The sequence below is a fragment of the Rattus norvegicus genome, chromosome 14, assembly GCF_036323735.1.
Source record: "Rattus norvegicus strain BN/NHsdMcwi chromosome 14, GRCr8, whole genome shotgun sequence".
NCBI classification, from domain to species: domain Eukaryota; kingdom Metazoa; phylum Chordata; class Mammalia; order Rodentia; family Muridae; genus Rattus; species Rattus norvegicus.
Window position 1 is genome coordinate 98,410,756 of NC_086032.1, and position 26,009 is coordinate 98,436,764.

General features: G+C 46.8%; 1 protein-coding gene across 2 annotated transcripts in view; it reads left to right on the forward strand.

Moving 5' to 3' along the window:
• The window catches only part of Spred2 (sprouty-related, EVH1 domain containing 2), a 101,567-nt gene that overhangs the window by 60,179 nt on the left and 15,379 nt on the right, over positions 1-26,009 (forward strand). For both annotated transcript variants that reach the window (NM_001047094.2, XM_063273235.1), the window contains 3 exon segments: positions 16,915-17,092; positions 23,412-23,580; positions 25,891-25,955. In NM_001047094.2, coding sequence (NP_001040559.1) covers positions 16,915-17,092; positions 23,412-23,580; positions 25,891-25,955 — 412 coding nt within the window.

Below are 26,009 nucleotides of genomic sequence, written 5' to 3' on the forward strand. Positions count from 1 at the left end.
TGGTAGCAACATTTAATTATAGCTTCCACATGACCTGAAGGATCATTCCACATAATTGGGAGGCTGTGACTGCCTGTCTGACCTTCTCTCTTTTCTTCACTCACTAAATTTAAACAATGCCTAGCTAGTGGGGGCACATGCCTTGTTTATTTGAGTATATTAAACATTCCTATGTGTGCTGACAGACTGTTCAGTGTCTCCTCATATTTTTAAAGGACACTTTTTAAGTCCCTCTTGTCCAGGACAGATGCTGTAGTTAGTTTATATCTGTGCTATGTCTGCCTTGCTGGACGGTCTCTCCACACTTGGGTCAGGACCTATAATACCGTTGCCCATACATTGCCTAAGATGAGGCGTTGACTACACAGTCCTCTCTGGGGTATAAATCCTGCTGTTGAGAGGCGGCATTGAACAGATCTGGAATTACCAAACTAGAGAGCAAGGCAGGCTTTGTTCCTGTTTTATCATAGAACCTATAGTAATACCCTAATTTTCTTCAGGTGTATGAATTTTAAACTCCTGATAAATAGATTTATTTCATTTATTGCTTTTAGCACATTCAGAAATTTTGGAAGGAGTTTGTAGATTGTAGATTATAGATTAAAGTGTGCTTCCCCCCCCCTTAAAAAAAAAAAAAAAGAACGGCCAGCTTGTTTTTCAAGACAGACCTCCTTTAAATTTCATTAATTTTACATTCTATAAATGAGAGCCACCTGTTAGGCCGTAACTTGCTAATTTTGGTCAAGGACGATAATGAGGAAGAATGGTGTTTGGAGTATGTGGGGGTCTGGCTAAGAATTCCCTGCCCACATCTGTAGTGTTTATTTTTGTGTGCATATGTGCATATATGTATATATAGTACACATTCAACAACAACACTTGCTGATATTAAAAATATTTCGGATTCAAAATGAGGGCCCTTTTCTTTCTCATTAAGATTTTGTTCCAAGGTCAGGAAGGTTGCTTCGAGCATGTTAACTTGTTTAGAACACATGTTTTTGGTAGCTTTTTTATATAAATGTGAACATGGTCCCCCAGAATTTTGGTAAAAGCCATACTCAATTTGGGGTTCACTTTGCCAAACGTCATCAAGCATAGTGGCTCTTGCCTATAATTTTAGCACACGGGAGACTGAGGTTAGACAGATTATTGTAAATTCCAGGCCAGCCTGGGCTACAGTATATGATCTTGTCTGTCTTCAAGTTCACGGTCAGCCTGGGCTACATAGCAAGTTCCAGGCCACCCGAGGCTACCTAAGGAGACTTGTATTTCAAAGAGTAGATCTCTTGATTGGTTGGTGTTTTCTATGAAAATATTCTGTTTTGCCATTCTTTGTCTTATTGGAACTAGCCCAGGTGAGGACCAGTTCTTACAGATCTCTGTTGAGCTTCGCACATGAACTTCGGCTGCTGCTACCGGAGATACCATTGATGTCGAGCACTGTGAGCCCTTGGCCCAGGGTGACTGATGTCTTTAGAGTTCTTTCTCTTCTAAGAGTGCAAAGACACTGCTGCTTCTTCAGCTTAGAAGTAGTCAGTGGATATTGATTGAACTTGCTGCCCTTGAGCGGCATGGGCTAGGCACTTGGACCCAGGCTCAAACCCTTTTAACTTTGGTTGCTTTACTCCAAAATCTACTTCACGGTGGTTTTGGTATCCATGTTTTCTGAACCAAGCCAACAGACATGGCTGTGGACAAAAGATGTTCCTTCCCACTCTGTTTCTTGGGAGGTGGTAGTCAGGGAGCACATTTATTCTAAGAGATCATAGTGCCCATGGTATCTTAGTGGAACAGACAGCTTCCCGGTTTTTGCCGGTTGGAAGACTCTCCTCTTTTTAGGATCTATTAAAATTATATTCACACTTACAGCTATATGAATTCAGTAACTATTTCATAAAAACAAGCTAATTTAAAACCACTATAGACCAGCTGCCAACATTTAAAAATACTCACGTGCTTTCGAGAGCCCTGTTTCTGGAGTCTGCAGCCTGCTCCTGCTGTTCACATGTATGAGTGTGTGCTGAGAACACGCCCGGTTCCCACCAGAGGCTTTACCTGTGTATCGCCTGTGTCAGGCCACCACACTTGTCCTACGTCTGCAACACACACTCCAAGTTTGTGTCGTTATTTGAAAGTTGTAGGTTTCTCTGTGTAGCTCAGAGAAGCCAAAGACAAGCATGGTGTGGATTTCTGAAGACACAAGGCCTCACACTGAAGTATAAATGAGTACACTCTTATCTAGGCACTGTGGACTGGTCCTTTTCCTGGGTGTAAGCTTGCTGGCAGTTTGGTGCATGAACATCTAGATTGCCTTGGGGTTGAAAGTAGGGGCAGTTACAGGAGCCATGTACAGGAGCTGAGCTGTAAGTACCATTTCCTTGTGGCTCCTGAGAACCATAGAGAAAACCAATACTTTAGAAGGAGGCTGGCACCTCAGCTCTCTTTGAAAAAGCTTTTGGCTTAGATTATAAGCGCAACCTTCCTTTTGGAAGTGGTGCTGGGACTCAGCTATACTTGCTGTCTTCAGAGGTCATTGTGGAAGAAAATTTCAGCAAGATGCTATCTTTAGATTCTAATCAAGAGGTAACTGTTTTCAGTGCTAAATCATGCAATTGTAAAGAATGGGATCTCTCTCTCTCTCTCTCTCCTCCCCTCCCTCTTCTCTTCTTCCCTCCCTTCCCTCCCTCCCTTCCTTTCTTCCCTTCCTTATTTATAAACACTGGCTTCCTCCGTTGCCTGCCTGCCATTGCTCTGGCTCCGAGGGCCCTGTCCCCTGACTGGGGCTCTTGAATTCCATTCCCCACAACAGCATGTGTCACCGAGGCTGCTCAGGGAGGGTGATGAGCAGAGTTAGTGTCCGTGGGTGGGCCTGTGTTCTCATCACCTCCACAAAGAGCTGCGTGTGCAAAACCTGGCAGGAACATGTTCCAAGGGGGAGGGGGGATCAAGCCAGTCCCTTTTTCTTTTCCTGCCTTGAGGACTATTAAAAACATGGCTAACTCCCGTGGAGAAAGAAATGGAAATGTTAGAAAACTCTTGTAATTGTTTTTAGTCATCTTTAAAACTGAAATCAAGGAATAAAAAGGGTCTAATCATAAAAATACCCCTGAGATCTGTGGATTGCATTGTAGGCTGCTCAGTGTTCACTGGGAACACTGTTGTCAAGGCTGGGGAGAAGGCTCAGCGTCTGAGAGCACTGCCTGCTTTTGCTGATGACCCAGGTTCGATTCCCAGCACCCGCGTGGCGACTCACGACCTTGTGTAACTCCAGTTCCTGAGGATCCAACACCCTTGGGGACATGCATGTGATATGCACACATACATGCAGCCACTCACACATAACCCATGATGAGTCTTTTTTCTTTTTTTTTTGAATGTTGCCTCAGAGTTTAGAATAGAACAGTGGGGCACTTTCTGTCAATAAAGCCAATGCTTAAAAGGTTTGAGTTGTGTCTGGCCTGCCTTGCACGAAAAAGAGCAGAGTGGGGTTGATGTTGGCAGTGGAAGCAGTTGGCGTTGGTGATGTTCACTCCTTCACGGCTTTGGGAATGTTCCCTCATGCAGCCCAGACGTTCCCACACGTTCTGAGCCCAGTTCACCTGACTCCTCGCTTCTCAAGGTACCTCCTCACTGTGGCAGGAACCAGGTTGCAGGGCCAGTGGTGTGGCTCCGTGCTTTGTCACCAAGCCTGAGGACAAACTCATGGTGGTTACCCTTTGACCTCCACATCTGCATTGTGACATGCCCCCCCCCCACACACACACACACAAATAGTTTTTTTTTCCCACCCAGAGTTTACCAGTTCAGCGACTGTTTGGTGTACAGCATGGGGACAGCGATTATGCACTCTAAGATCTCTAGACCTCACTCTGCAAAACCGAAACTCCACGCATGGTGGTTGACTCCCCCCACCTCCACCCCCCTTCCCCAGCCATGACAACCACCATACTACTTTCTGTTTCTTTTTCTGTGGCTTTTAGATAACAATATAAACAATAGATGGTACAGTGGCCTTTTTATTATTTTATTTATTTTATTTTTCCGGAGCTGAGGATCGAACCCAGGGCCTTGCGCTTGCTAGACAAGCGCTCTACCACTGAGCTAAATCCCCAACCCCTTTTATTTTATTTTTAAGAGACAGGGTTTCCCTGTGTAGCCCTGGAACTCACTCTGTAGATGAGGCTGGCCTCCACAGAGTCCACTTGCTTCTGCCTCCTGAGTTCTGGGACTAAGGGCGTGGCCACCGCATCCACCCAGCTTGTTTTCTTTTTTTTGACTGGATTCTTTCGCTTAGCTTTCTCAAAAATCAATCCCATTGTGGGCTCCATTCTTTGTTAAAGCTGAACGGTGATCCTTGCTACATTGTCTAACCAGTCATCTCGGAATGGAATGGATTTATCTGGGTGAGTGAATTTTAGATTATTGCCACTCTTGGTTTATTGCGAATACTGGAGTGAGAATGTGTTTGAAATAAGTCTTTTGAGGTGGAATTGCCTTTTAATAAAGGCTAAAGTTGATTGATGGTATGCAAATACAAGGAGTTGGGGGGGGGCGCCCACCGAGCATCCAGTTAGAGTTAATCTGTTAGGTTTACAGAACTCCTTTCTAGACCTCCTCACTGGAGAAATGGCCAGAGGCAAGGTGGTTTGTTTGTGGTGCCTTGGGAATTGTGACAGTCCCAGAGAGCCAAGATGAAGGCTCTTCCTAAGTCACTTGCCCACGGCCTGAGTTTGCCCTTGTAGCACTCCAGGTAGAAGGGAAGAGCTAACCATAGGCAGCCCTGAGCTCTGAACATCCTCAAGCCACACCATCAGGTAGATTTGAATAGACAAATCTTTAAAAGGGAGAAGAGAGAGAGGAGGAGGCACACTAGGAGCTCTGCCTTAGCCTTGCTGTCACACCTTTGCATATGGAGCTGGGTGTTGGCAGGCCTCCTGTTAGAGACCTTTTATTCTTTCCTTTGATGCCAAAGCATTGCTCACTGTGATGGCTTTATTACGTTGACTTGAGGTCAACCTCTGTGAGTTCAAGGTTAGCCTGATGTACTTATGGGAGTCTTAGGCCAACCCAGAATATACAGTGAGACTGCCTTTTTTAAAAAGGGCCAGAGAGATGGTGCCATGGTTAAGAGCGCTGACTGCTCTTCCAGAGGTCCTGAGTTCAATTCCCACTCACAACCATCTGTGATAGGATCTGATGCCCTCCTCTGTGGTGGTTGAAGACAGCTCATGTACAGAGAATAAAAAAATTAATCTTAAAAAAGGGTGGGGCTGGCTGTATAGATGGCTTAGTGCTTCCAGAGAGCCTAGGTTCAATTCCCAGCTCCCATATGGCAGCTCACAACTGTATATAACTCCATTATCTTCATACAAACACATGCACGCAAAACACGTTAAAAACTCCTATGCTAGTTACAGCCTTTCATCCACACGCAGTTTATTAAGTTCATTTTTAAAATGTTTTTGTGCTGTGTGCTTGCACGTGCGTGCATGCGTGTGTGTGTGTGTGTGTGTGTGTGTGTGTGTGTGTGTGTGTGTGTGTGTGTGTTTGTGCACATTCTAGGCATGCACCCTGCCACCAAGCTACATTTGAAGGCCCATTTTCTTCCTTTTCAAAGACTCCGGTAGGACTCCCTTGCTCTGGGAATTTTATGATTGGGTAGCCAGTCCATGCTGAGTGAAGGAGCTGAGCCTATGTTGTGGTCCTGGGTCTTGGTGGCTTCTGGTCTTCCTCTATTAAATGTATTCTGTTGGATTTTACCACTACAAGTTTTCTGCTTCTGCAGGATGTTCAGTAGCATGTGTTTGCTAAAGCCCTTGGCAACACTAAGGGACTGTAAAGCCAATTTAAAAAAAAAAAAAAATCCAGACATTGTAAAGAGACCTCAAAAGCCCTTTGGCTCCTGCCCCCTGTCTTGCATACGTTTTCGGTAGTGGAATCAGTGTCACACCCAGTTGTGAGGAGGGGATGTGTTACAGGATCGGTCTAGTTAAACTAATAAATGCCAAATGGAATGACCTCTGTCCAGGAGGAACAGCCAAGATGGCCCCCGCACCCTCCTCCCTCCCTCCAGCTGTTGCTTTGACCCGGAGTTGGGCTGTTAGTAATTCCTCCTCACTTAAAATTCCTTCACAGTTGTTGACTAAGCCAGTAAATCTTAAAATCCCAACAGCACCAATCCAGGGACTTTTCCCACAGCACAGAGCCCTTGTTTGTAAACAGTGTGGGCAGATGGGGGGGACCACCCTTCCTCTGGCCCCAGGTCAGTAACCTTGAACAGTCCCTTTTCTCCCCGAATGAGGAATCCTACTCAGTCCCTCATGTTCTTTCTAGCTTTGAAAAGGGTGCCTAACTAAACTTTAAAAAGGGTGCCTCTTCACCACATGATTGGATAACCACCACCTGCCTCTAGCCAGTGTCCGCTGGGGAGTGGAGACTCAGGCCCCCAGTGCAGACCAGATACCTTGAACACATTTCTTTGTTGCTTGTCTCTCCCTCCGCAGTAAAGGAGGTGGCGGGACCCGGAATGGGGTGAAAGAGCACTAAATGAATCACTAACTCTCGCCACCTGAAAGGACACCCTATGGGTGGATCTGTCTAGGATATAAAGTGAGGCTCGTAAAAAAACCCTGCCTGTGGCTTGTGGGCCCTTGGCTCTCCTTCCTTCCTGTGGGTTAAATTATCACCTTTTGTTTGGGAGAGATCTTAAGGACTGGCCTGTAAAAGAGTTTGTAGGTTTTTGAATTTGGTAAAGTAATTTCCTGACCTTTTGACCGTGGGAGGAGTGGGAGGGGGAGGGAATACATCTGTGTCTTGGGCGGAAGTAGTCAAGCTGTTCAGGGGCAGTATTGATGAAGTGTGTACCTCGAATTCACACTCCCTGGCCCCTGTCAGCTAGTTTCTTGCTGACACTCCACTTCCTTTGCTTTCTCCAATGATGAGGGCAGAAACAGTCAAGAGGAGGAGACAGAGAAAGCTCCTGGCTGCAGGTCAGAGCCCTGGGTTGGAGATTAACTCTGAGCAGCTCCCCTGGCCGTTTGTGTTTTGAAGAACTGATTTTTGTCTTGTTGCCGGTGTACTTTCACGGGGGTGGGAGCCCTTCTGTTCAGCGAGTCAGTGTCTCTGTTAACTGGCCTCGAGGTCTAAGCAGGACCAGGAATAATGGTTTGCGCAAGAGTGAAGGGAAAAACCCAAGAGCGTGATTGCTTTCAGGTAAAAGGAGAGAAGAGTTTTCTCAGGGCGGGTCAGTGTGTCTTCTGATGGAAATCCTTAGATCTTGGTTAATTATGAACGCTGACCCCAGGCTGTGCAGAACAGACAATAAAGGCTGAGTCCTAAACCTTGGTTCAGTTTTGACCCTTTGACCTCCCAGGGCTCTCTAGTTCCCACTTCTTTTCAAATTAGTCACCCCGAAACTCACCCCTTTAGGTCACATACTTAGTCTGTAAGAATAAGACAAATTCTTGAAAAAAAAAAAACTAAATAAATGTCAAACTTATTATGTTTTAGTGGTTTTTGGACAAAACCGTCTGGGCTACCTCCAACTGGTGTTTTGAATGTTAGCAAACTATTAGAATAAAATGTTTATGTGGTATCCCAGAAATGCCTAGGTTAGCATTTTTAGAAGGTTGTGAATAGTACTGTGGATTTAACAGCATGGCAGGCACAGCAAAGGCATGGAGTTTTGTGGTCCTGAAGTAACTGCAGCCAGTAGCCTGGAAATCACAGTTAGGGAGGGGTGGTGAGGAGGAGGGAGCACTGCAGCATCCTGGAGGGAGCACCGTGCTGGCTGGGAAGAAGCCTGATGTGACCTTGTCATTGTACCTGTCATTCCCACCTAGGGTGGGGTGGAGAATTATTTGGTGCTTGGTACTAAAGAGAATTTTTTTTTCATTTTCTTTTTAACCTTTTCTTTAAAAAAAGAAATAATTCTTGATTTCTCTTTTAAAAGAATTCTTGAATTCCATTGAATCTTGACTTTTTTTTTTTTTTTTTAAACGTATGGTTGGCGTGTGCATGTGAAGCGGATGGGTCTGTTCTTGTTGCCAGAGATCACAAGCTCAACTTCCTGGAGCCAGTGTTTCAAACTCCGCGGTAATTACAGGTGCAGCCTGCAGCCTGCAGCCTGCAGCCTGCAGCTGAGGGAAATACGTGGCTGTTTCAGGAGGGGGAGGAGGCGCTGTGCCCGTGGTCACTGTACTCATGGTCTCTGCTCCCTGCGGCCCCGGGGTGGAGAGATGAGCTCTTCAGCTGTATAGATTAAAGCAGTCTTCAGATTTTCCAGAGAAGGGTCCCTTCCCGGCGTACTGCATGCGGCATATACCGGCATTCCAAAAGAAAGCAGTAGAAACCGAAAGAAACCATGAAAAATCACTTGCACAGGACTTTTTACTCCCTGGTTACTCTGGGAGCGCTCAGGTAACACTGACACTGAGGGTGACCCAAGAGTATTTTATTTTAGGTCACCTGCCTTAGACAACACGTCTAAAGTTGCCTTTTTAAGAGGTACCTCCCCCATCGCTCCCCAAACAGGATTCTTTTTTTCCTGTGTAGCCCTGTCTGTCTGTCTTGGAACTCTCTGTAGACCAGGCTGACCACGGAGTATCCGCCTGCTTCTGCTTCCAGTGCTGGGATTAAAGGCACATGGGCCGCCACCACCACACAATGAAAGATGTAGTTTTGAATTTTTGATAATCCTTTCCCCTCCAGACCAGGTTCTTCACTGTTGTTTTTTTTCTGCTGGCCAGGGTGCGCTGTGGTCCGAGGGAACATGGCAGAACAGAATACTGGGTAAGACAGAGTAGAATGTTCAGGTCATAGGCAGCACTGAACAGTAAGAACACGACTCTGTTAGCAGCCACAAAGTAGCCCAGACTAGCATTGTGAAGGAATGCCCAGTGTGAGTTCACACTGCAGCTACATTTTCCATGCTCAGTGCTTGCGAGTTCACCCCTGGAACGGGCACTCTGACTAAGGGCTATCGGGAGCCACGGAAACTCAAACTGTCCGGGTGCCATAGATCGTCTAGGCTTACTAGGAGCCCGAGTTGGTGTTTACAGGGATCCGTGGTTGTCTACTCACCACCACCACCACCACCACCACCACCCCCCCCCCCCAGGGCCTCCATCTCTGAAGCTCCCTGGGTTCACATACAGCTTCTTTTTGTCCCTTCTGGATGTTAGGGGCCACAGACCAGACTGGTTAGTGGCACACTGGCTGGTACCCCAACTTTGGGACAGCCCCAGAAGTCTGTAGGACCAGGGCAGTAGGCCCCACACAAGAGAATGTGTGCATACACAGCCTCCCTGGAGCTGTGGCTTCTCCATGCCCTGGAGATGTAAGGTCAGATTGGAAAACACACTTACAGCAATATATCTTTTGTTATTATGATGCGAAGGGTAAAAGTGTGAGCATGCTCAGTAGCCCTGCGTGTTAAGGGGTGGGCGAACGAAGTTTCTCCTCAGAATTACTAGTCCGTAACAGAGGAGTTCGTAGCTGTTTTTAACAATGGCTTTGTATCGAAACTTCGGGAGGAAAATTAAAGCCCCAACGGCCTACTGCGCTCACAAACTTTGACTTGCTAGGATTCATTCTGAAGAATGACTCATAATTCGGTTCGATTACCAAACTGTATGCTGTCTTTGATACCGGGTAGAGCGGGAGCCCCATGGGCGCTAGAATATTTTGTGAGTGTGAGAGGCTGCTCACGCTGCCTCCTTGTCACAGGAAGTGTGTGGCAGCTTCGTGTCTGCATCAAGGTACACGGACTGCCCTCACCTTCCAAGGGTAAAATGTGAACAGTGCTTCCGGGTCATGGGTTCAAGGCTACAATGGGATTTTATTAAATGTTTTCATTAAATGGTTTAGAGTCATAGACTCTTGGCCAGTTCAGAGCAAAAGGATGGAACTCTGCACCCCAGAGGGGGGTGGGGTTCCTACAGTGTAAGCAGGACCTCTTGGCCTAATTGCTTGGGTGAAAGTCAGAGTTCTTGGTATTTTAGATTCCGCTTTATATTTGTTACCATATTTTAGATGCCATTTTATATTTGGGGGCTCTATTTCTGAAAACTTACCCTGTATGATTAAATAAGAAAGACACTGAGGATAAAAGCTGTCAGCCTTGTGGTAGAACCGTACGGTGGTGAGTCAGAAGCTCTGCAAGGCACCCGTTACCAGGAGTGGGGTTGGAAACCGAGGGATGGACGCAGTGAAGTGGGCAAGAGGCCTGCTTTTTCTCAGAATGGCTCTGTGCCTCGGCACTGAGTCCCAGCTGAAAGACTGGGCCGCTCAAGTGCACAGACCTTTTATTCCCAGACACCGGGGAAGGGCAATTTCATAGATGACTCTTGAGTTCCTTTTTGTGGTCGGCCTCACTGATCAGAAATATCTCCGGGCAAGCCTTTTTCTGAAGTGATCTGCCGGCATTCGGAACACCATTTTTCTTGTGAAGCCAAAGGGTTAGTGTTGAGAAAGGGACCCGAATGCTTCACAGCAGCTTCTGAGAGAAGAGTGACAACTGCCCTCCCAGACGGGGGCCCCCTGCCAGAAATGGTGTCTTTGCAACTAAATCTTCTATCCAACAGGAGGTTTTCGTTAAAGCTGTTTTCCATAATGAGCTACCAACCAGACATGTAGTACCCACTTAAAGGAATGACTCCGAAAGCCTTATTTCCTATGCATTTAAGCATGCAGAGCAAATGTTCTCTCCCTTGGATGCCGCAGAATACCCCATAACTACCATTCAGAAAACCACACGGGTAACTGTTCTAGCCCATCGAGTTCAGAATACATGATTTATTTTTAAACCAAGGCAGTCATCGTTTATGACGTTTTAAGTAATTGTGGCTCAAGAGGAGCGCTTGAAAAAGCGACAGGAGTGGACTGTGACCAGCACCTTCGGCTTCTCAACATGTTTGACCTTGCCATGGCATGTCGATGGTTGATTTTACAGAGCTCGCTAGGCGCAGAACACAGCACACACATATATGGGCAATTTGGTGAAATCTAAGCACCTTTATAAACCTGTAGGCACCAAGAGGCCTGGGGCACGGGTGCGTGAGTAAAATGAAGCGAGTGTGTGCTGAGCTCCAGGAGAAGCTCAGGAAGCAGGAATTCAAGCAAGAGGACCTGGGACCTAGCTAATCCCTCTCTAGGTCTGGTGGAGTGGTGGAGAGCCTGGAAGGAAGCAAACCCGACGTTAGGCATGATGGAGAGATAAAGAAGCCATGTGATCCGATAAGAGCCGCCCGCCAGCCGTGGGGTGTGCTGGGAAGGATTTATGGTGCTATGAAATTGGCTCCCTCCCTGAAGGAGGTGGGGGAGGGAGGCAGAGAGTCACAGATGGCAGACAGAACCCTTTCCTCTGCAGGTGAGCCTGCAGCGCCATCCATCCCGGGTTTTATGACCTTGTCTGCTGCTGAGGCTGCACCCACTACGCTGTCCCCTCAGGTGCCTGGCAGCCGGCAGAGCCTTCCCTCTGCAGACTTACTCTTCAGGGTGCAGGAGTGCTGTGGTTTAGGGACACACCTTTGGTATTAAAGTCAGCCTGCCAGCAAAAACAAGCCACAGAGTCTCTGACAAGTGGCCTTCATCGTGCCTTACTTCAGGGTAGACTCTGCCTTCCTTTTGTAAAGAAAATGAAAATCACAATGAAATGTTCTCGGCAGCCGAGGAGGTGGGCCAGGGCTGAGCAGGGCAGTCAGGAGCACACATCCTCCATAAGATGGGGAACATGGAGGCTCTCCACAGCTTCCCTCAGTTCCTCGGTTTACTTCTGGGATGCGGCCTGCTTCGAGTTGAATGAAAATGTCACCGCAGTTTTGGAATTACTTTCCGTGCGATTACGTCTACCTGTATGCACGTGCAAATACATCTTCATGTGTAACCTGCATGTGTAACCTGTGACCCTTCATTCAGGTTACGCATTAAGGAAAAGGAAGTCCCAGCATTCTGACCCTGCCGTAGGATCTTACCTGCCTCCTTTTGATTTTGAGTGGTTATAGGACAAATTAGTCAGCCATGTTAGGGACCAAAAAGTGCTTTTCCTTGAAGAAAGCACATTTAAATGAAAAGGTCCCCAGTCCAGCCAGTTTGGCTCAAGTGGTTGTCACCTAATGTCATTTATTGGTAATGACATTGGCTCTTCAGGTTAGTTCACATTCTGACCTGGGCTTCATTCAGTTGATGTCGGGGCCACATCCAAAGTTTGCTAGTTTGGGGAGGTTTTGTTTTGTTTTGTTTGATTTTTTTTAAATAGGAGAGAGAGAGGGAGGGAGAGAGAGAGAGAGAGAGAGAGAGAGAGAATTTTTAAGTGGACCTGTCCTTTACCTTCCTATTGCACAGCCCTGAATAATAAACCCCTCACCACTCACTGTTGAATTAGTTTTACAAAGAAGGGAAGGAGAAAGGTCAGGGAGTTCCCTCTGTACTGTTGGATTTTGAGCAGCTGGTTGACTGTAGAAGCCTGCTCAGTGTGTGGGGTGGCCAAGGAACCTTGGTGGGCCACAGATAGGAAGTAGTTGGCTCCTGACATTACAGATGAATACCCAGACGTCATGCATGCTCATGTCTGCTTTTAAGCCCCTACCTCCCTGCCCTCCCGTGAAGGAAGGCACTTGGTAGGAGTAATCAAGTTGGAAGGCTATAGGCCTGAGAGTGCAGAGCACACAGTCTGCAGCCTGGGAACAAGGAGCTGGGTACTTTTTTTTTTTTTAAATCTCTAATAAATGTATACTTAATGTGGCACTAACGCTCTTGATGTATCTCTCTACCCTTTTCATGACTCCTTTATCCCCTCAGATGAAGGAGGCACAGCTGGAGCTTCGGGAAGTAAAACGTGTGCCTTTAACCATAGTGTAGAGAGCTTCAGTTCCTACCTCAGCAATTACCTGTGGTGTTGAGCTCGTAATGCCCTCATGGAATAATCTGACGAAGTTACAGTGTGTACAGGAAATTACAAATCCTAGGAATTCTTATTGTTTCAGGAATTGATGTCATATGGGGAGAAAATGTGGGGATTCTCCAAAATTGCTTACACACACACACACACACACACACACACACACATAAAATCTAAACACACGGCACCTAGTAGGTTTATTATCATTGTTGTACATAGCACCCAGTAGGTTTATTGTCATCACTACTACTACATTTGGGGGGCATGTGTCATGGTACATGTATGGAGACCAGGACAACTTAAGGGCATCTGCTCTCTCCTCCATCACATGAATCCCGGAGACGGTGCTCAGGATGTCTGGCTTGGGGACAAGTGTCTCTGCTTGCTGAGCCATCTCATACCCAGTGTTCTCCATCCTCTGGAGGTGAGCAGACTCTAAGAATAAAAGTACAGGCGTGATTTGTGCCATCTGCATGCACATCTTCATGTGTAACCTGTGACACTTCATTCAGGTTACCAATTAACGGAAACGAAGTCCCAACCTTTCAGAACTGGAAATGCATGCCCGTGACCCCAGCCAGCCTTGAGGATCCTAGCTATTGTTACTCTGTGCAGGCCAATTACCTGGGAAGGTTCCTGTTTCTGTGATGTGATACCTCATCATCGCCTTTAGGCTGGAGAATCACAAGTTCAAGCCCAGCCTTGGCAGCCTAGTAAGACCCTGTCTTAAAAACAATACAAAGGACTGGCTGGGTCACGGAGGTGACTCAGAGGATAGAGGGGCTTGCCACCAATCCTGACCTGAGTTTAATCCCTGGGACTCACCTGGTGGAAGGAGAGAACCAATTCCCACAAATTGTCCTCTGACTGTTACACGTGCACAGGGGCATACACATAAATAAATGTAATTAAACACAAAATTTACGTAGAATTTTAGAAAAATGGGCTCCAGCTCATGCAGTTGCCTGGCATGCACAAGAGCTTTGCGTTCAATTCCCAACGCCACCCTGGATAAAAGCCTATTCTCGTGTCTCAGTTAAGCTGCTGTGGGTATTGATACAGAGACTTTGTTAGCTTCAATGTTTAAAAGCCTATTCATGTGACGGTTTCAGTCCATTGATCCTACGACCTATCGATAGGCTAGATACCATCGTAGGCTCTGTCGTGCTGAACGGAAGTGGCCAATGAGGGGCCCTACTGAGTCTTATCCTCACAGGCAAACAGGGAACAGAGCCAGCAGTTTGAGACTGGGGCCAGGGTGCCACTTACAGAAGATGTCAGGAAAGAACTCTAATGGAAGACGTTGTACAATACAGTGTGCCTGATTGCTGTGTGCAGAGAAAGGTGCAGGGCCAGCCAGGAAACCATCGGGATGGGAGTGGCGTTCGGGAGGTAAGATTTGGGCTGCTAGGGCACAGGAAGCAATCAGATTATCCTCTCCTCCGTTCTCGGGGAAACTAGACAGCTATGAACAGAAGATGCCAGTTGTGGTACCAGTATAGTAGCCTCAGGGCAAGGTGGGGTCAGCATAGAGACCATGAAGGGAGACCCCCAAGGGTGGGAAGACCCTGGGAAGGAAGAGTTTCACCTGACACGTGTTGCTAGCGATGACTTAGACCTCTAAGCGGAGAGAGATATGTCCTCATCCACTGTTGTCACTGGTCTAGATCTTGGTAGGTAGGCCAGCTAGAAATGTGAGGGTGGGTGTTGTTGACTGAGGCGGAGGAATGGAGAATGGGTCAGCCTGTGTGACAGGAAGGCGTGATGGTGGGCGGGGATGGGCGTGATGGGCGGGGGCAGGTCTCAACCAACTGTTGGCTTTTCTCAACAAAACTATCGCGCATGCATCACCTTAGAGGCAGGAGACTAGCTGAAGTCTTCTTGGAGAGAGGGTAAATGTAGCAGTGCCCATGGGGGCTTAGCATAAGTCCTGTGACTGTGTAGAGCAGTAGAGGGGGAGAGTGGGGTAGAGAGGAGTGAAAACAGGTGGGGAGGACATAGGGAGCAGTAGACTCCTGGTCCTAGAGGAAAGGAGAGTGCTAGAGCCTGGAGGACGGAACTGTGAGACCAGGAAGTGCTGGCCAGAGAGTAGGACCTGGATCAGATACCAGAACTGAGGGGAGGGGGCATGGGGTCAAGAGAACGAGCCTCATTTATGAAGTAAGTTTGAGACCAACTTTAGTTTCATGAGACTAAAAGAAAGGGAATAATGAGGTTTGTGGGTAGTGTCCATATTGGTGGTAAGCCCAGGGGTTGACTTGGTACCCTGGGCATGGACAGCTATGGTGGGTGCAAAGACATTGGAAAAGTCCCAGAACCCTCCGTGCTGAGGTGTCAGCAAAATCCTCAGGGGCATTGAAATGTTAATAGGATGCATGCAGAATGTTGGCACCGTTTCGCCTGACTGGTAAAGTTTAGTAACGTGCCTGTAATATCACCACCACTCTGAGACTGAGGCAGAAGGATCTCAAGTTCAAAGCCAGGCTAGGCTACAGGGCAAGGCCTCGACTCCAGAATAAAAGAAGGAACTGAAGAAAGCAGGTGTCCGCTCCAGTGGTTCATGCCCACGTCTCAGATCAGGGCAGCAATGTGTTTACCCGAGAGAGCGGCCACAAGGGCACCTTCCACTGAGTCTAGAGGAAGAAAGCAAACAGAACTTGCGTGAGGGAGCAGATGTTGCCTGGGTGTGGGAAAGCAGTGACGTCACAGTAGCAGATCACAAAAAGTCTGGGTGACGCTACCTTTGGGATGGGTGAGTTGAAACAGACATGCAGGGCTTCTCATTGTGAAGCCTGTCCCTGAGAGCTGAGGTGGGAAACATTAAAGGGCGCTCCCCATTCTTGCTTTTTCAACTCTCGCATACAGCGCCTGACATACAGAAGATGGGAATGTTTCTTATGGGGAAAAAAAGAATTACATGCAAAGAAGGAAAACCTTGGGCTGGAGAGATGGCCCAACAGTTAAGAGCACTGACTGCTCTCCCAGCCAACCAGAGGTCAATATCCAGCACCCACATGGTGGCTCACAACCACTGTAATGGGATCTGATGCCCTCTTCTGGTGTGTCTGAAGACAGCTACAGTGTGCTCACATACATAAAATAAATAAAGTCTTTTTTTTTAAAAAGAAGGAAAACGGGGCTGGGGATTTAGCTCAGTGGTAGAGCGCTTGCCTAGGAAGCGCAAGGCCCTGGGTTCAGTCCCCAGCTCCAAAAAAAGGAAGGAAAACATCAATTGAGTATGTAATTACTCTTGTCTTAAACCAACCAAGAATGAAAAGAAGGTCGGTCTTGGGGAGGGGAGAGGATTTTTTTTGGCAATGGTAGATTAGAGCTTGGGGCAAATCATCCATAGAGACGGGAAAGGGGGAGCAGAAGCAAAGGCCACAGGTGGGTAGAGTTGAGTTGAAGCCTTTCCCACCCGTGGAAGTGGTGCATGGGGACTTGGCGATTCACAAGTGGATTTTGTTTGCTAAGATTCTTAGCTTCCTAAAATGCTAAAGTCGGTCCACCTACTGTAAACTAAGTTTAAAACGATTTAAGTGGTAACATCCTTTTAGGTAATAGGCTTGGCTTTCCAAATCCGGGGTCAAATTCTAGAGATTAACTTATTCATCAGTTACTGCTTAACACTCAGAAACTGGAGAATAATATTATCCCTGTGTGCATCTTCAAAGATTCACAAGTAAAAAATGTGTTAATTAGTGGGCATCTTTTAAAATATGGACTTTGGGTTGGGGATTTAGCTCAGTGGTAGAGCGCTTGCCTAGGAAGCGCAAGGCCCTGGGTTCGGTCCCCAGCTCCAGAAAAAAAAAAAAAAAGGGAAAAAGATGGACTTTGATACTGTGTTACATGGTTTTCCTAAATGTCAAGGTGGGGCCCCCATCCTGGGTTATTGTGAGGCATATTTCTGCAGACAAGTCAAGAGAAGTGTTAGCTGGTGGCTGTCTTGCCCTGGGAAGGATGCACATTCTACAGCTACTAGACCGTTGTCATGCCCTCTCTTGTTGTCGTTTTAGTGACAGCTATATTGTGCGTGTCAAGGCTGTGGTTATGACCAGAGATGACTCCAGCGGGGGATGGTTCCCACAGGAAGGAGGCGGGATCAGTCGCGTCGGGGTGTGTAAGGTCATGCACCCTGAAGGCAACGGACGGAGCGGCTTTCTCATCCATGGCGAACGACAGAAAGACAAACTGGTAATGACAGACACACATCGTGGCAGTTAAAATAGCGACGGCCGATTTCTGTACATAGGTTTCAGCCCATTTCCCCTTGATATTTTTAATATGGCCTTCCTTCCCTTCCCAGTCCAGTCTGTTAACCACGTACCATACAGAGTGCCTGTGGACAAGGGTATTTGACCATTTGACCATTTGCCTGCATCTTTGATTAATCAAGGTTATAACGGGTATTTATTTAAAGCAAAAGTATGTTCGGTATTATTACAAGTCATGTAATGACAAACTGTAGAGTCAGGGTAGAAGATAACGTGTGCGAGAGTATCACCTTACATTGGCTCTTTCTAAATAAATGTTTGTATGAAAGATACCAGAGCTAGGGCTGGGGAGATGGCCCAGTGCTGTGAGAGTGTTTGACGTGCAAACCTGACGAACTGAGTCGGATCCCAGTACCCACGGCCTTTTAACACCAGCACTCTGGGAGACAGGATCAGCAGGGCTTAACGAACCCAGTCTTAGCTCCAGGTCCAGTGAATAAGGTGAAGGGTGACAAAGCAGGGTATCTGATGTCTCCCTCTGGCCTCCACTCACAAAGCACACGTACGTGACACAGACAGGTACAACTGTCATGTCAGAAGCAATTAGTGAAGTGTCTCTGGTAAAGGATTATAAGAGTCAGTAGCAGGACACTTCCATAAGTAATTGTGCGTGCTTGTAGACAAGTGCAGGGGGGAAGCGATTCTTACAGACAGCAAGGGCGAGTACCAGAGAGTCTTGGATTATGTTGTGTAGGTTTATGATAAGGAGAAAGGAAAACCATCCAAGTCCAGTTTATTCTTCTTTGGGGGGTGGGAGTAGGGGAATTACCAGAGCTCAAACCTAGGATTTCACGCATGCTGAACGTGCACTTTAACCCTAACTGCTCCCCCAGTGCGAGTTAGCCTAGCTCCCCTTCTTGCTTTACTCGCTTGCTCAGGATTGAACCCAGAGCCTTCACGTGGTGGGCAAGCACTTTCTCTGTAGAGCACTGCGTGTCCCCGGTCCTAAGCCTCCTTGAGATTGATTACTCTAAACATAATTACTTCCCCCTGACTCTGGAAGTGTATGTTGAGAAATGTACAGTGTCTGAAAATGTGATCGGTGATAGAGGCTCTTCCAGAGGAAATGCAGATGGCTCCACTCTCTGTTGCTGTCACATTTGAGACCCTGGAATGTGTGAAGTGTGTATAGATCGGTCTCTTTTTTTTTTTCCCAGCCACTTCTTAGGATTAAAGAAGATTACCAAACAGATAAGACAGAGGGGTTTGTGAATATCACGAATCCAGTAGCTGAAATGACACTTCTCACTTGGTTTGTTTCTAAGAATGCTCTCAGTATAGGCAGCGCGACCGCACTATAAAGAAGTGGCCAGGTACGGTGGTGCACACCTTTAATACCAGTGCGTGGGAGGCTGAAGCAGGCAGAGCCCTAAGTTCAAGGCCATCCCAGCCTGATTTACACGGCAAACTCTAGACCCGTCAGGACTATAGAGTAAGACCCTGTCCCAACAAACCACCACCACCCTCATCAGTCAATCGATTTATTTTTTTAAAGTGGAGTAACAGCCGTGTGCCTGACACGTACCCGTGAGTACAGTGCTGTCCCTTTAGTTAGGTGACACTCACGGAAAGGTTTCTTGTTCTTGGGGACCATGTTGTTACAGCATTGCAGGTGCCAAAACCAAGACAGAGAGAGGCACACTGCACTCCTGTGCGTTGTTTCATCCCCACACTGTTTATCGGTTTGTCAAGCGCTCCAGGTTTCCCTCACAGTCATTTACGTTAAGAACCTTCCCATGTCGCTCACACTCGAGTGGCGTTCTGCTCTTCTCCTTAGTGGCCCCGTGGTACTACGCAGACACATCTAACCACGTGTTTTTTTTTTTTTTTAAGAACATTCCGTGTCTTTTAAGAAATCATTGAGCCTGCTTTTCACAACCTTTGGTATATGGGATGCTACTAGTGTGTGAGATTTTCCTTTAACATTCTGAGGTAATATATGTTAAATCTCTATCAGTTTGGTAGAATGACAGTGACCTCGTTTGATTACTTGTGGCCTTATATGGTTTCCTGCTTGTTAAAAAAAAATTGTAACAGGCCACCAAGCCTCATGGCCTGAGTTCAGTCCCCGGCACCCACACCGTAGAGGAGAATAGATTCTTGTAGATTGTCCTCCAACCTCCACATGTGTTTAATGACACATGCGTGAAACACACACACACAGACGCATGCATGTACACATACACAAGTGCACACACATCAATAAGTGGTTTGGTTCTTTTCATTATGACTGAATTATCTGTCAGTGTCTCTTGCATATTTATCTATTAGCACTTCACTCTTGGTATGTGTGGTATTATAAAGGTATTCATTTTTACCAACATACTAACCGTTGATACATTTTAATAATTTGTGTCTTGGCTTTTGCACTTTTGCTGGTATTCCTCTCCTACAGAATTTCAGTAGGAATTGTTTCTCTTGCCTCCTCCTTTGTAGTCTGAGTTAGCAGGCTGTCTTTTCGTGAAGGGTCCTGTATCCTTAGAGCCGTTTTTCCTGATATTCCTCTGGCTTGCTGTAGAAAATGTCATCTTAGAATAGTTCTCATTTCTGGCTTTTTGAGGTAGCCTCTCCTGTAGCCCAAACTGGCTTGGCAGCTAAGGATGACCTTGGATTTCTAATCCTCCTGTCTGTGCCTCCCAGATTCTGGGGTTACAGACAGGTGCCACCATACCCAGTTTCTTTCTTTTTTTTTTTTAATTTTTTTTTAATTTTTTTTTGAGCCAAAAATTTATTTGTTCATTTCTTGCATTTGAAGGATTGACTAATCCTTAACCACTACACAACACACCCAGTTTCAAAACAGCTGTTGAGACTGTCTAACCAAGCCCCTTCCTTTTAAAACTGCATTTGTGAACTCGTGTCTTCCCAATGACTTAGACATAGTAAGTATAAATCCACCTTTTTATCCAAGGGGCTATATTCGTACAGCTGAGAGAGAGAGAGAGAGAGAGAGAGAGAGAGAGAGAGAGAGAGAGAGAGAGAGAGAGAGAAAGGGGAGGGAGGAAGAGAGATTGTGAGATTGTCTCCACCTTATGTAGTGCACTGCTTCCTAAGTGGCAGCCACATGGGCCACACTCTGTCACCTCCAATGGAACTGTGGATCAGCCTCTGTTTCTGAGGAATGCCTTCTTCCCACCTTTTGACCCACCTTCAGATTTCTCCATCTCTCCAGCCCCTCTCCCTGTTCCCTTGTAAGTGTGTGACTCTGCTTCCGTGCCCTGTGTACCTGAGTCGAACGCCTGTACCCCCCCGCCCCACCCCCTGCTTGTCCTTCTTCTTCCTAACCCCCCACTTTGTGTTTCGCCCTGATTCCTGCCCCACACCATTTGCAGAGACAGTGGCCTCTCCTTGGTCTCCCAGCTTCTATAAGGCAGTGAGCCTCTGCGGCAGCTCTGAAGGGGAGTGGGTTGTTGAAGGAAGCCCCTTTAAGAGGCGGGGAGAGCGAGGTGAAGGGACTGTGGCTAAGCTCTGGATGGAAACTTAGTTTCACCCAGCTGGGGTGTGCATGAAGTGCTCTTCTTTTTTCTTCAGTGTATGTGGAGGGGCTCCGAGGTACTGTGCGTGTTTTAGTTATGCATCGGAGCCTGCGAGCCCGTTTAACTGATGTGGCTTCTACATAGATATGCTAACAAGTTAATTAGTCATAGGATTTGTGGTAGTAGAGAAAATCAGGTTGCCCAGAGAAATTATATGTAAACTAAAAATTTGCAGCCCTGCCTAGCCAGGCTGACCTCAAACACTTGGTTGACCCACTTCCCTCTACCTTCCAAGTACTGGGATTAAGGAGACACTGCACTAAAAAAAGACAGGGGCTCAGGTAGGCCCGGCGGCCTGACCTCTTAGGTGAGAGTGACCTTGAATGTTTGATTTTTCTGTTTCCATCCCCCAAGAGTACGAGCTTGCACTGCCATGCCCACTTTATTTGATGCTGAGGACCCGGGGCTTGTGGGACGGTAGCAAGGCATCCTTCAGCTAAGCTATGCCCTCAGCCCACACCTTTTTTATGCTCCCTTCCTTGAAAGCCTGCTATTTAATCCTTCGCTGGAGTGAACGTCTTGCGCCCGACTCCATACCATCATTGAACCCCCTATCTCTAAAATGTCTAGGTTCTTTGTTTGGTTTTTCCTCTCATTTTTTGGTGCTAGAACTCAAATATAGGGCCTTAGGCATATTAAGTGTACGCTTTTGCATTGAGCTGCATAGATACAAACACATACACACACACACACACACACACACACACACACACACACACACACCCTGAGACATGACCTTTTAAAAAGTATTTTCTGTTTATGAGTGTTCTGCCATTTGCGTGTGTGCCCTGGTAACCAAGGAGGTTAGAAGAGGGTGTCAAGTCCATTAGAAATTGGAGTTATGAGCCACCACGTGGATGCGGGGAGCTGGATAAGGCACACTTTTAGGAAAGACAGAAGACAAGTTGCAGAAGGAAGCACTTTATAGGAATGGCTAAACTAAAATACAAACTTCTGTGTGTATGTGACTAAAGCAGGCACAAGAGACTGGCGAGGTAGGTGACAGGTTTGAGGAGATGCTGGGTAAGGGATGGGAGAAACAGAAGGCTGAGGTCTCTGGCATCCATAGACATTATCCAATTCTAAGGCTGGGGCAGGGGCTCAGCCGGGAGCTGTGGGTTCCAGCATGTGCGTGGCATGAACCAGGCACAGTGTGACACAAGCTGGAATCCCAGCACGCAGGGGGATTTGGAAAGCCATGTTCAACTACATGGAGGGTTCAAAGCTAGTCTGGACGAGAGAGACAGAGACAGTGATAACCAAACAACTAATTTTTTTTTTCACTCTGAAAATATGGGAAAAAAAACTGAGTCTCTCTATTGGCAAAACCATAAGGTAAAATAGTAATGATAATAGATTGAGACTTTGAATGGAAGCATTCGTTTAGTTCCTAAAATGGATGGCATTTGTTAATTAAACCCTGGATTACTTGGACTTGCCCAGTGTGGAATGAGGCTGGGCTGGCATTTAGTCCCTGCGATATTCTTAGGGGAAAATGACCGTGATCAGCAGTTAAAATAAGAATTTTGAGGGGCTGTCCCCTTTCAATACTGCGTTATAAAATTAAACTCATTGCTGCTGTTGATAAGCCAGTTTGAGTAGCGTTATTAGTACAGAGTGAAATTTGCACTGTTCTTTAATCTAGATTTATCCTAATTTACATAAGCCTTTACTCTTGCCCTTCACCTGGCATAGATTAACAAGTTCCACGTGTGTTAATGACAGAGCTTCACAAAACAAGATCCCAAGGCTTAAAACCCAGCAAAATCGCTTTGGTGTTTGTAATAGAGCTATGGGAATGAATACGGTTTGAGACCGTTTCTAATGAGAACATGAAGTTGATATTTGCCCGACTGCAAGGCTTCTCTTCTATGAAATGACATCAGCTCTGGTGCCTGTCAAGCAAGAGCTCTGAATTAGATGGGCATATCTTGCCATCTAATTACGCGATCAAGATTAAACCACAAGACACTATTAGAGAATATTAAACCGAGCGCTGAGTGATTGTCAGTGTGGGGAGAAGAACTGGGTAGGGTATGTCCCGGGGAGGGAGTGTGAGCTATTGATTTTTTTCTTCCTTAGTGTTTTTACACCACGTCCCTCTTCTCGTTGCTGACATTGCTGTAGTTCCCACCCTAGGTAAACAGTATTGGGTTTAATACAAAGATCAGAAGCCATTCCTTAGACTCAGTTGTTAGGAACATGGAATTGCGCTGTTGGTAATAACACCACCAGAGGAGAGCTGCAGGGACTACACACATTGGAGGACACAGGAAATGGGCATGGTGACTACTGAACGGAGAAACAGGAGGTGAGGATAGCCGAGAGTTCTGAGCCAGCGAGAATGTGCAGACTGGTTGGCGTTGCCAAATAGGAGAAAGTCAGGAGAGATGAACTCATTCCCCACTTGTGTTCACTGACACAGGGGCAGACACCCACTGGGACCAGGAGGGAAGACAGACATTAGCACAGGCCTCCCAACACTGCGGGGGGGGCAGGAAGAAGAGGAGTGGTGTGGGGAGACAGTCAGACAGTGAGCAGCAGGTGTCAGTGGGTCAGTGGGTCAGCGGGTCATTCCAGGTGGAAAAGTACACACGTGGAGGCCAGGGTCAGTTGCCATCAGCGATGGTTCTCGATCGGGTTTACAGCAGGCACCGTTAACGGCTGTCGCATAAGTAACCAGCCTGTGTTTCAATCCTTTAGGTTGTATTGGAATGCTATGTCAGAAAGGACTTGGTCTACACCAAAGCCAATCCGACGTTTCACCATTGGAAGGTTGATAATAGGAAGTTTGGACTTACTTTCCAAAGCCCTGCGGATGCACGAGCCTTTGACAGGGGCGTGAGAAAAGCCATCGAAGACCTTATAGAAGGTACTGGGTTTGCCACCACTTAGTGGGGCTGTGGAAACGGTCCAGACTACTTTTCACTCAACAGTCTGACATCTTATATTTTTGACTTGTTTGTGGCAGGGGTTGGGGCCATTGGATGACAAAAACTTTGCAGACGCCCAGAGTGAGCAGTTGTGGGATGGGGTGTTCAGCTTGAATGGCCTAGCTGGCCGAACTGCGTCCTGAACCATAAGCAAGCAGGCACCTCTGAGTGTCCCCGTGGGTGGCCTTCATCCATTTCACCTCTTCAGTGGAACACGGGGCTCTAGCTGCCTTTGAGATATTTCCTGTTCGGTTTAAGTGGCTGATCTATAACATGAAAGGCTCCACTAACAGATCGTAAGCAGGAGCTGGACGGATGGCTCAGTGGCTAAGAGCCGTGGCTTAGGTTTCTAGCACTCCCAGTTCCCAAAAGTTGGCTAATGACCACCAGTAACCCAAGTTCCGAGGGATTCAATGCCCTTTTTCTGGCCTCCACAGGTAGTGCACACATGGTACCCAACCTAAAACACCCATACATGTGCCTTTTTTTTTAATTTTTAAAAGAAATTTAAGCCATGCCTGTGGTTTGAATACGTGGGTTTACATAGCAAGAATTACTTGTACACGAACAATAAGTGATAGGATTCTTTTTTCTTTATTTTTAAGACCAATAGGATTCGGGCTGGAGAGATGGTTCGGCCATTAAAGACCAGGCTCACAACCAAAAATAATAAGAACAGTAGGATTCTTGTACTATTTCAAATTAATATTTAAATTTTAAAATTGGATAAAGCGCTGGGTGCTAGGGCACACATCTGTAATCCCAGCACTCAGTGGGCGGAGACAGGAAGATCTCTGAGTTACAAAGTAAGGTTCTGGGGCAGCCAGGAGCCAGGACTACGTAGAGACACCCTGTCTCAAAACCGGAATAGGAAAGCATAACGTGAAACCAAGAGACGACTCTCCTGGTCAAAGCAGGATGTGTGAGTCTCACAACTGAATCATCCCTGGAGTCTGCAGAGGAGGGAGGGAGAGCAGGGACTCCCTAACTTGTCCTCTGACCTCCACACGCAGGCACTGTGGCACAGTCAGTCACACCTGTCGTCACAATCATGCTAACAATAAATAAAATAGAAGAAAAGTAAAACAGAAAGTGCTTTTAAAATATACTTACTTAACAACAGCCTCCAGCCATTACTAACAGTAATGCATTATTTCATACAGGAGAAAGATTTTTAAGAGGGAAAGCACCTTGTTACTGAATTTCTAATGGTGATTCGATGATCAGGGAAACAGGGCTGGAGAGATGGCTCAGTGGTTAAAAGCACTCGCTGTTCTTCCAGAGGACCTGGGTTTGATTCCCAGCACCGTTGGTTCATGACCATCTCTTACTCCAGTTTTGGGGGATCATCTTCCAGCCTCAGGGACACCAAACACACAGTTAGTGCACAAACATAGATGCACACATACACACACAAGCTTTAAGAAAATAGTGAACACTGTATCATGAAATGATAATTCAGCCTGTTTTTAACCATTAGGAGCTATGCAGAGACAACGCGGTCAATCTGCTAAAGGTAGAAAGGTCTGTTTGTGCCTGGAGGTGCAGGCTCTGTGTGATTAGCTGCATTTTGTAGCAGAAACCTTAATTTTGACCTGGAAAAGCAAAGCCGGGTGGCTGGGAGCATAACCCGGCTCCCACAGTGTGGCCAGAGACAGTGCAGTGCCTGAATTCAGAACCGGCATGAGCTAGTCGGTCAGGATGTCCTTATCAGTAGAAACTTCCTTATCAAGGAAGCAAGGCCCAGCTTCTCCTGGGCTTAGCAGGTCTAAGTGAGAGGTCTGTAGCCTTTCCCCTACTCTGCTGCTGGGACCTTCGTCCGGTCGCCTGGCTTCAGCAGAGTGGGAAGGCTCTCCTCAGTTCCTCCATTGTGCTTCTTCAGCCTCTGTGTAAACGCTAGGATAACGGGAACCGGAGCAGGCAAAGTTAGTGTAACTCATTCTTGGCTGGAGCCAAGAGGAATGAGTTAGAGCATTGAGCTCCCATGGATTATATGTCGTGGTGAATGGACTGAAAAGTAAGTCTGGGGACAGTTCGGTGGTAGGGAGCCTCTGGAGTACATGACGCTCTGGGGTCAATCGCTGGTACCGCCATCTTTTAAAGGCTGTGGGTGTGACTGGGGTAGAGACCCTGCCTAACATGCATAGCTTCCAGAACAGGAAAACCAACCACCACACTTAGTGCTTTTTAAACGACTGAGGTCAGGTTTCCACAGCTTGACTGATTTCACTGCGTTCTCGTCTTTTCAGGTTCAACAACCTCCTCTTCCACGATCCATAACGAAGCTGAGCTCGGAGACGATGACGTTTTTACAGTGAGTATCCTTCGCCCTTTGGTTCTCGTTAGGTGATGGCTCTTGGAGAAGTTG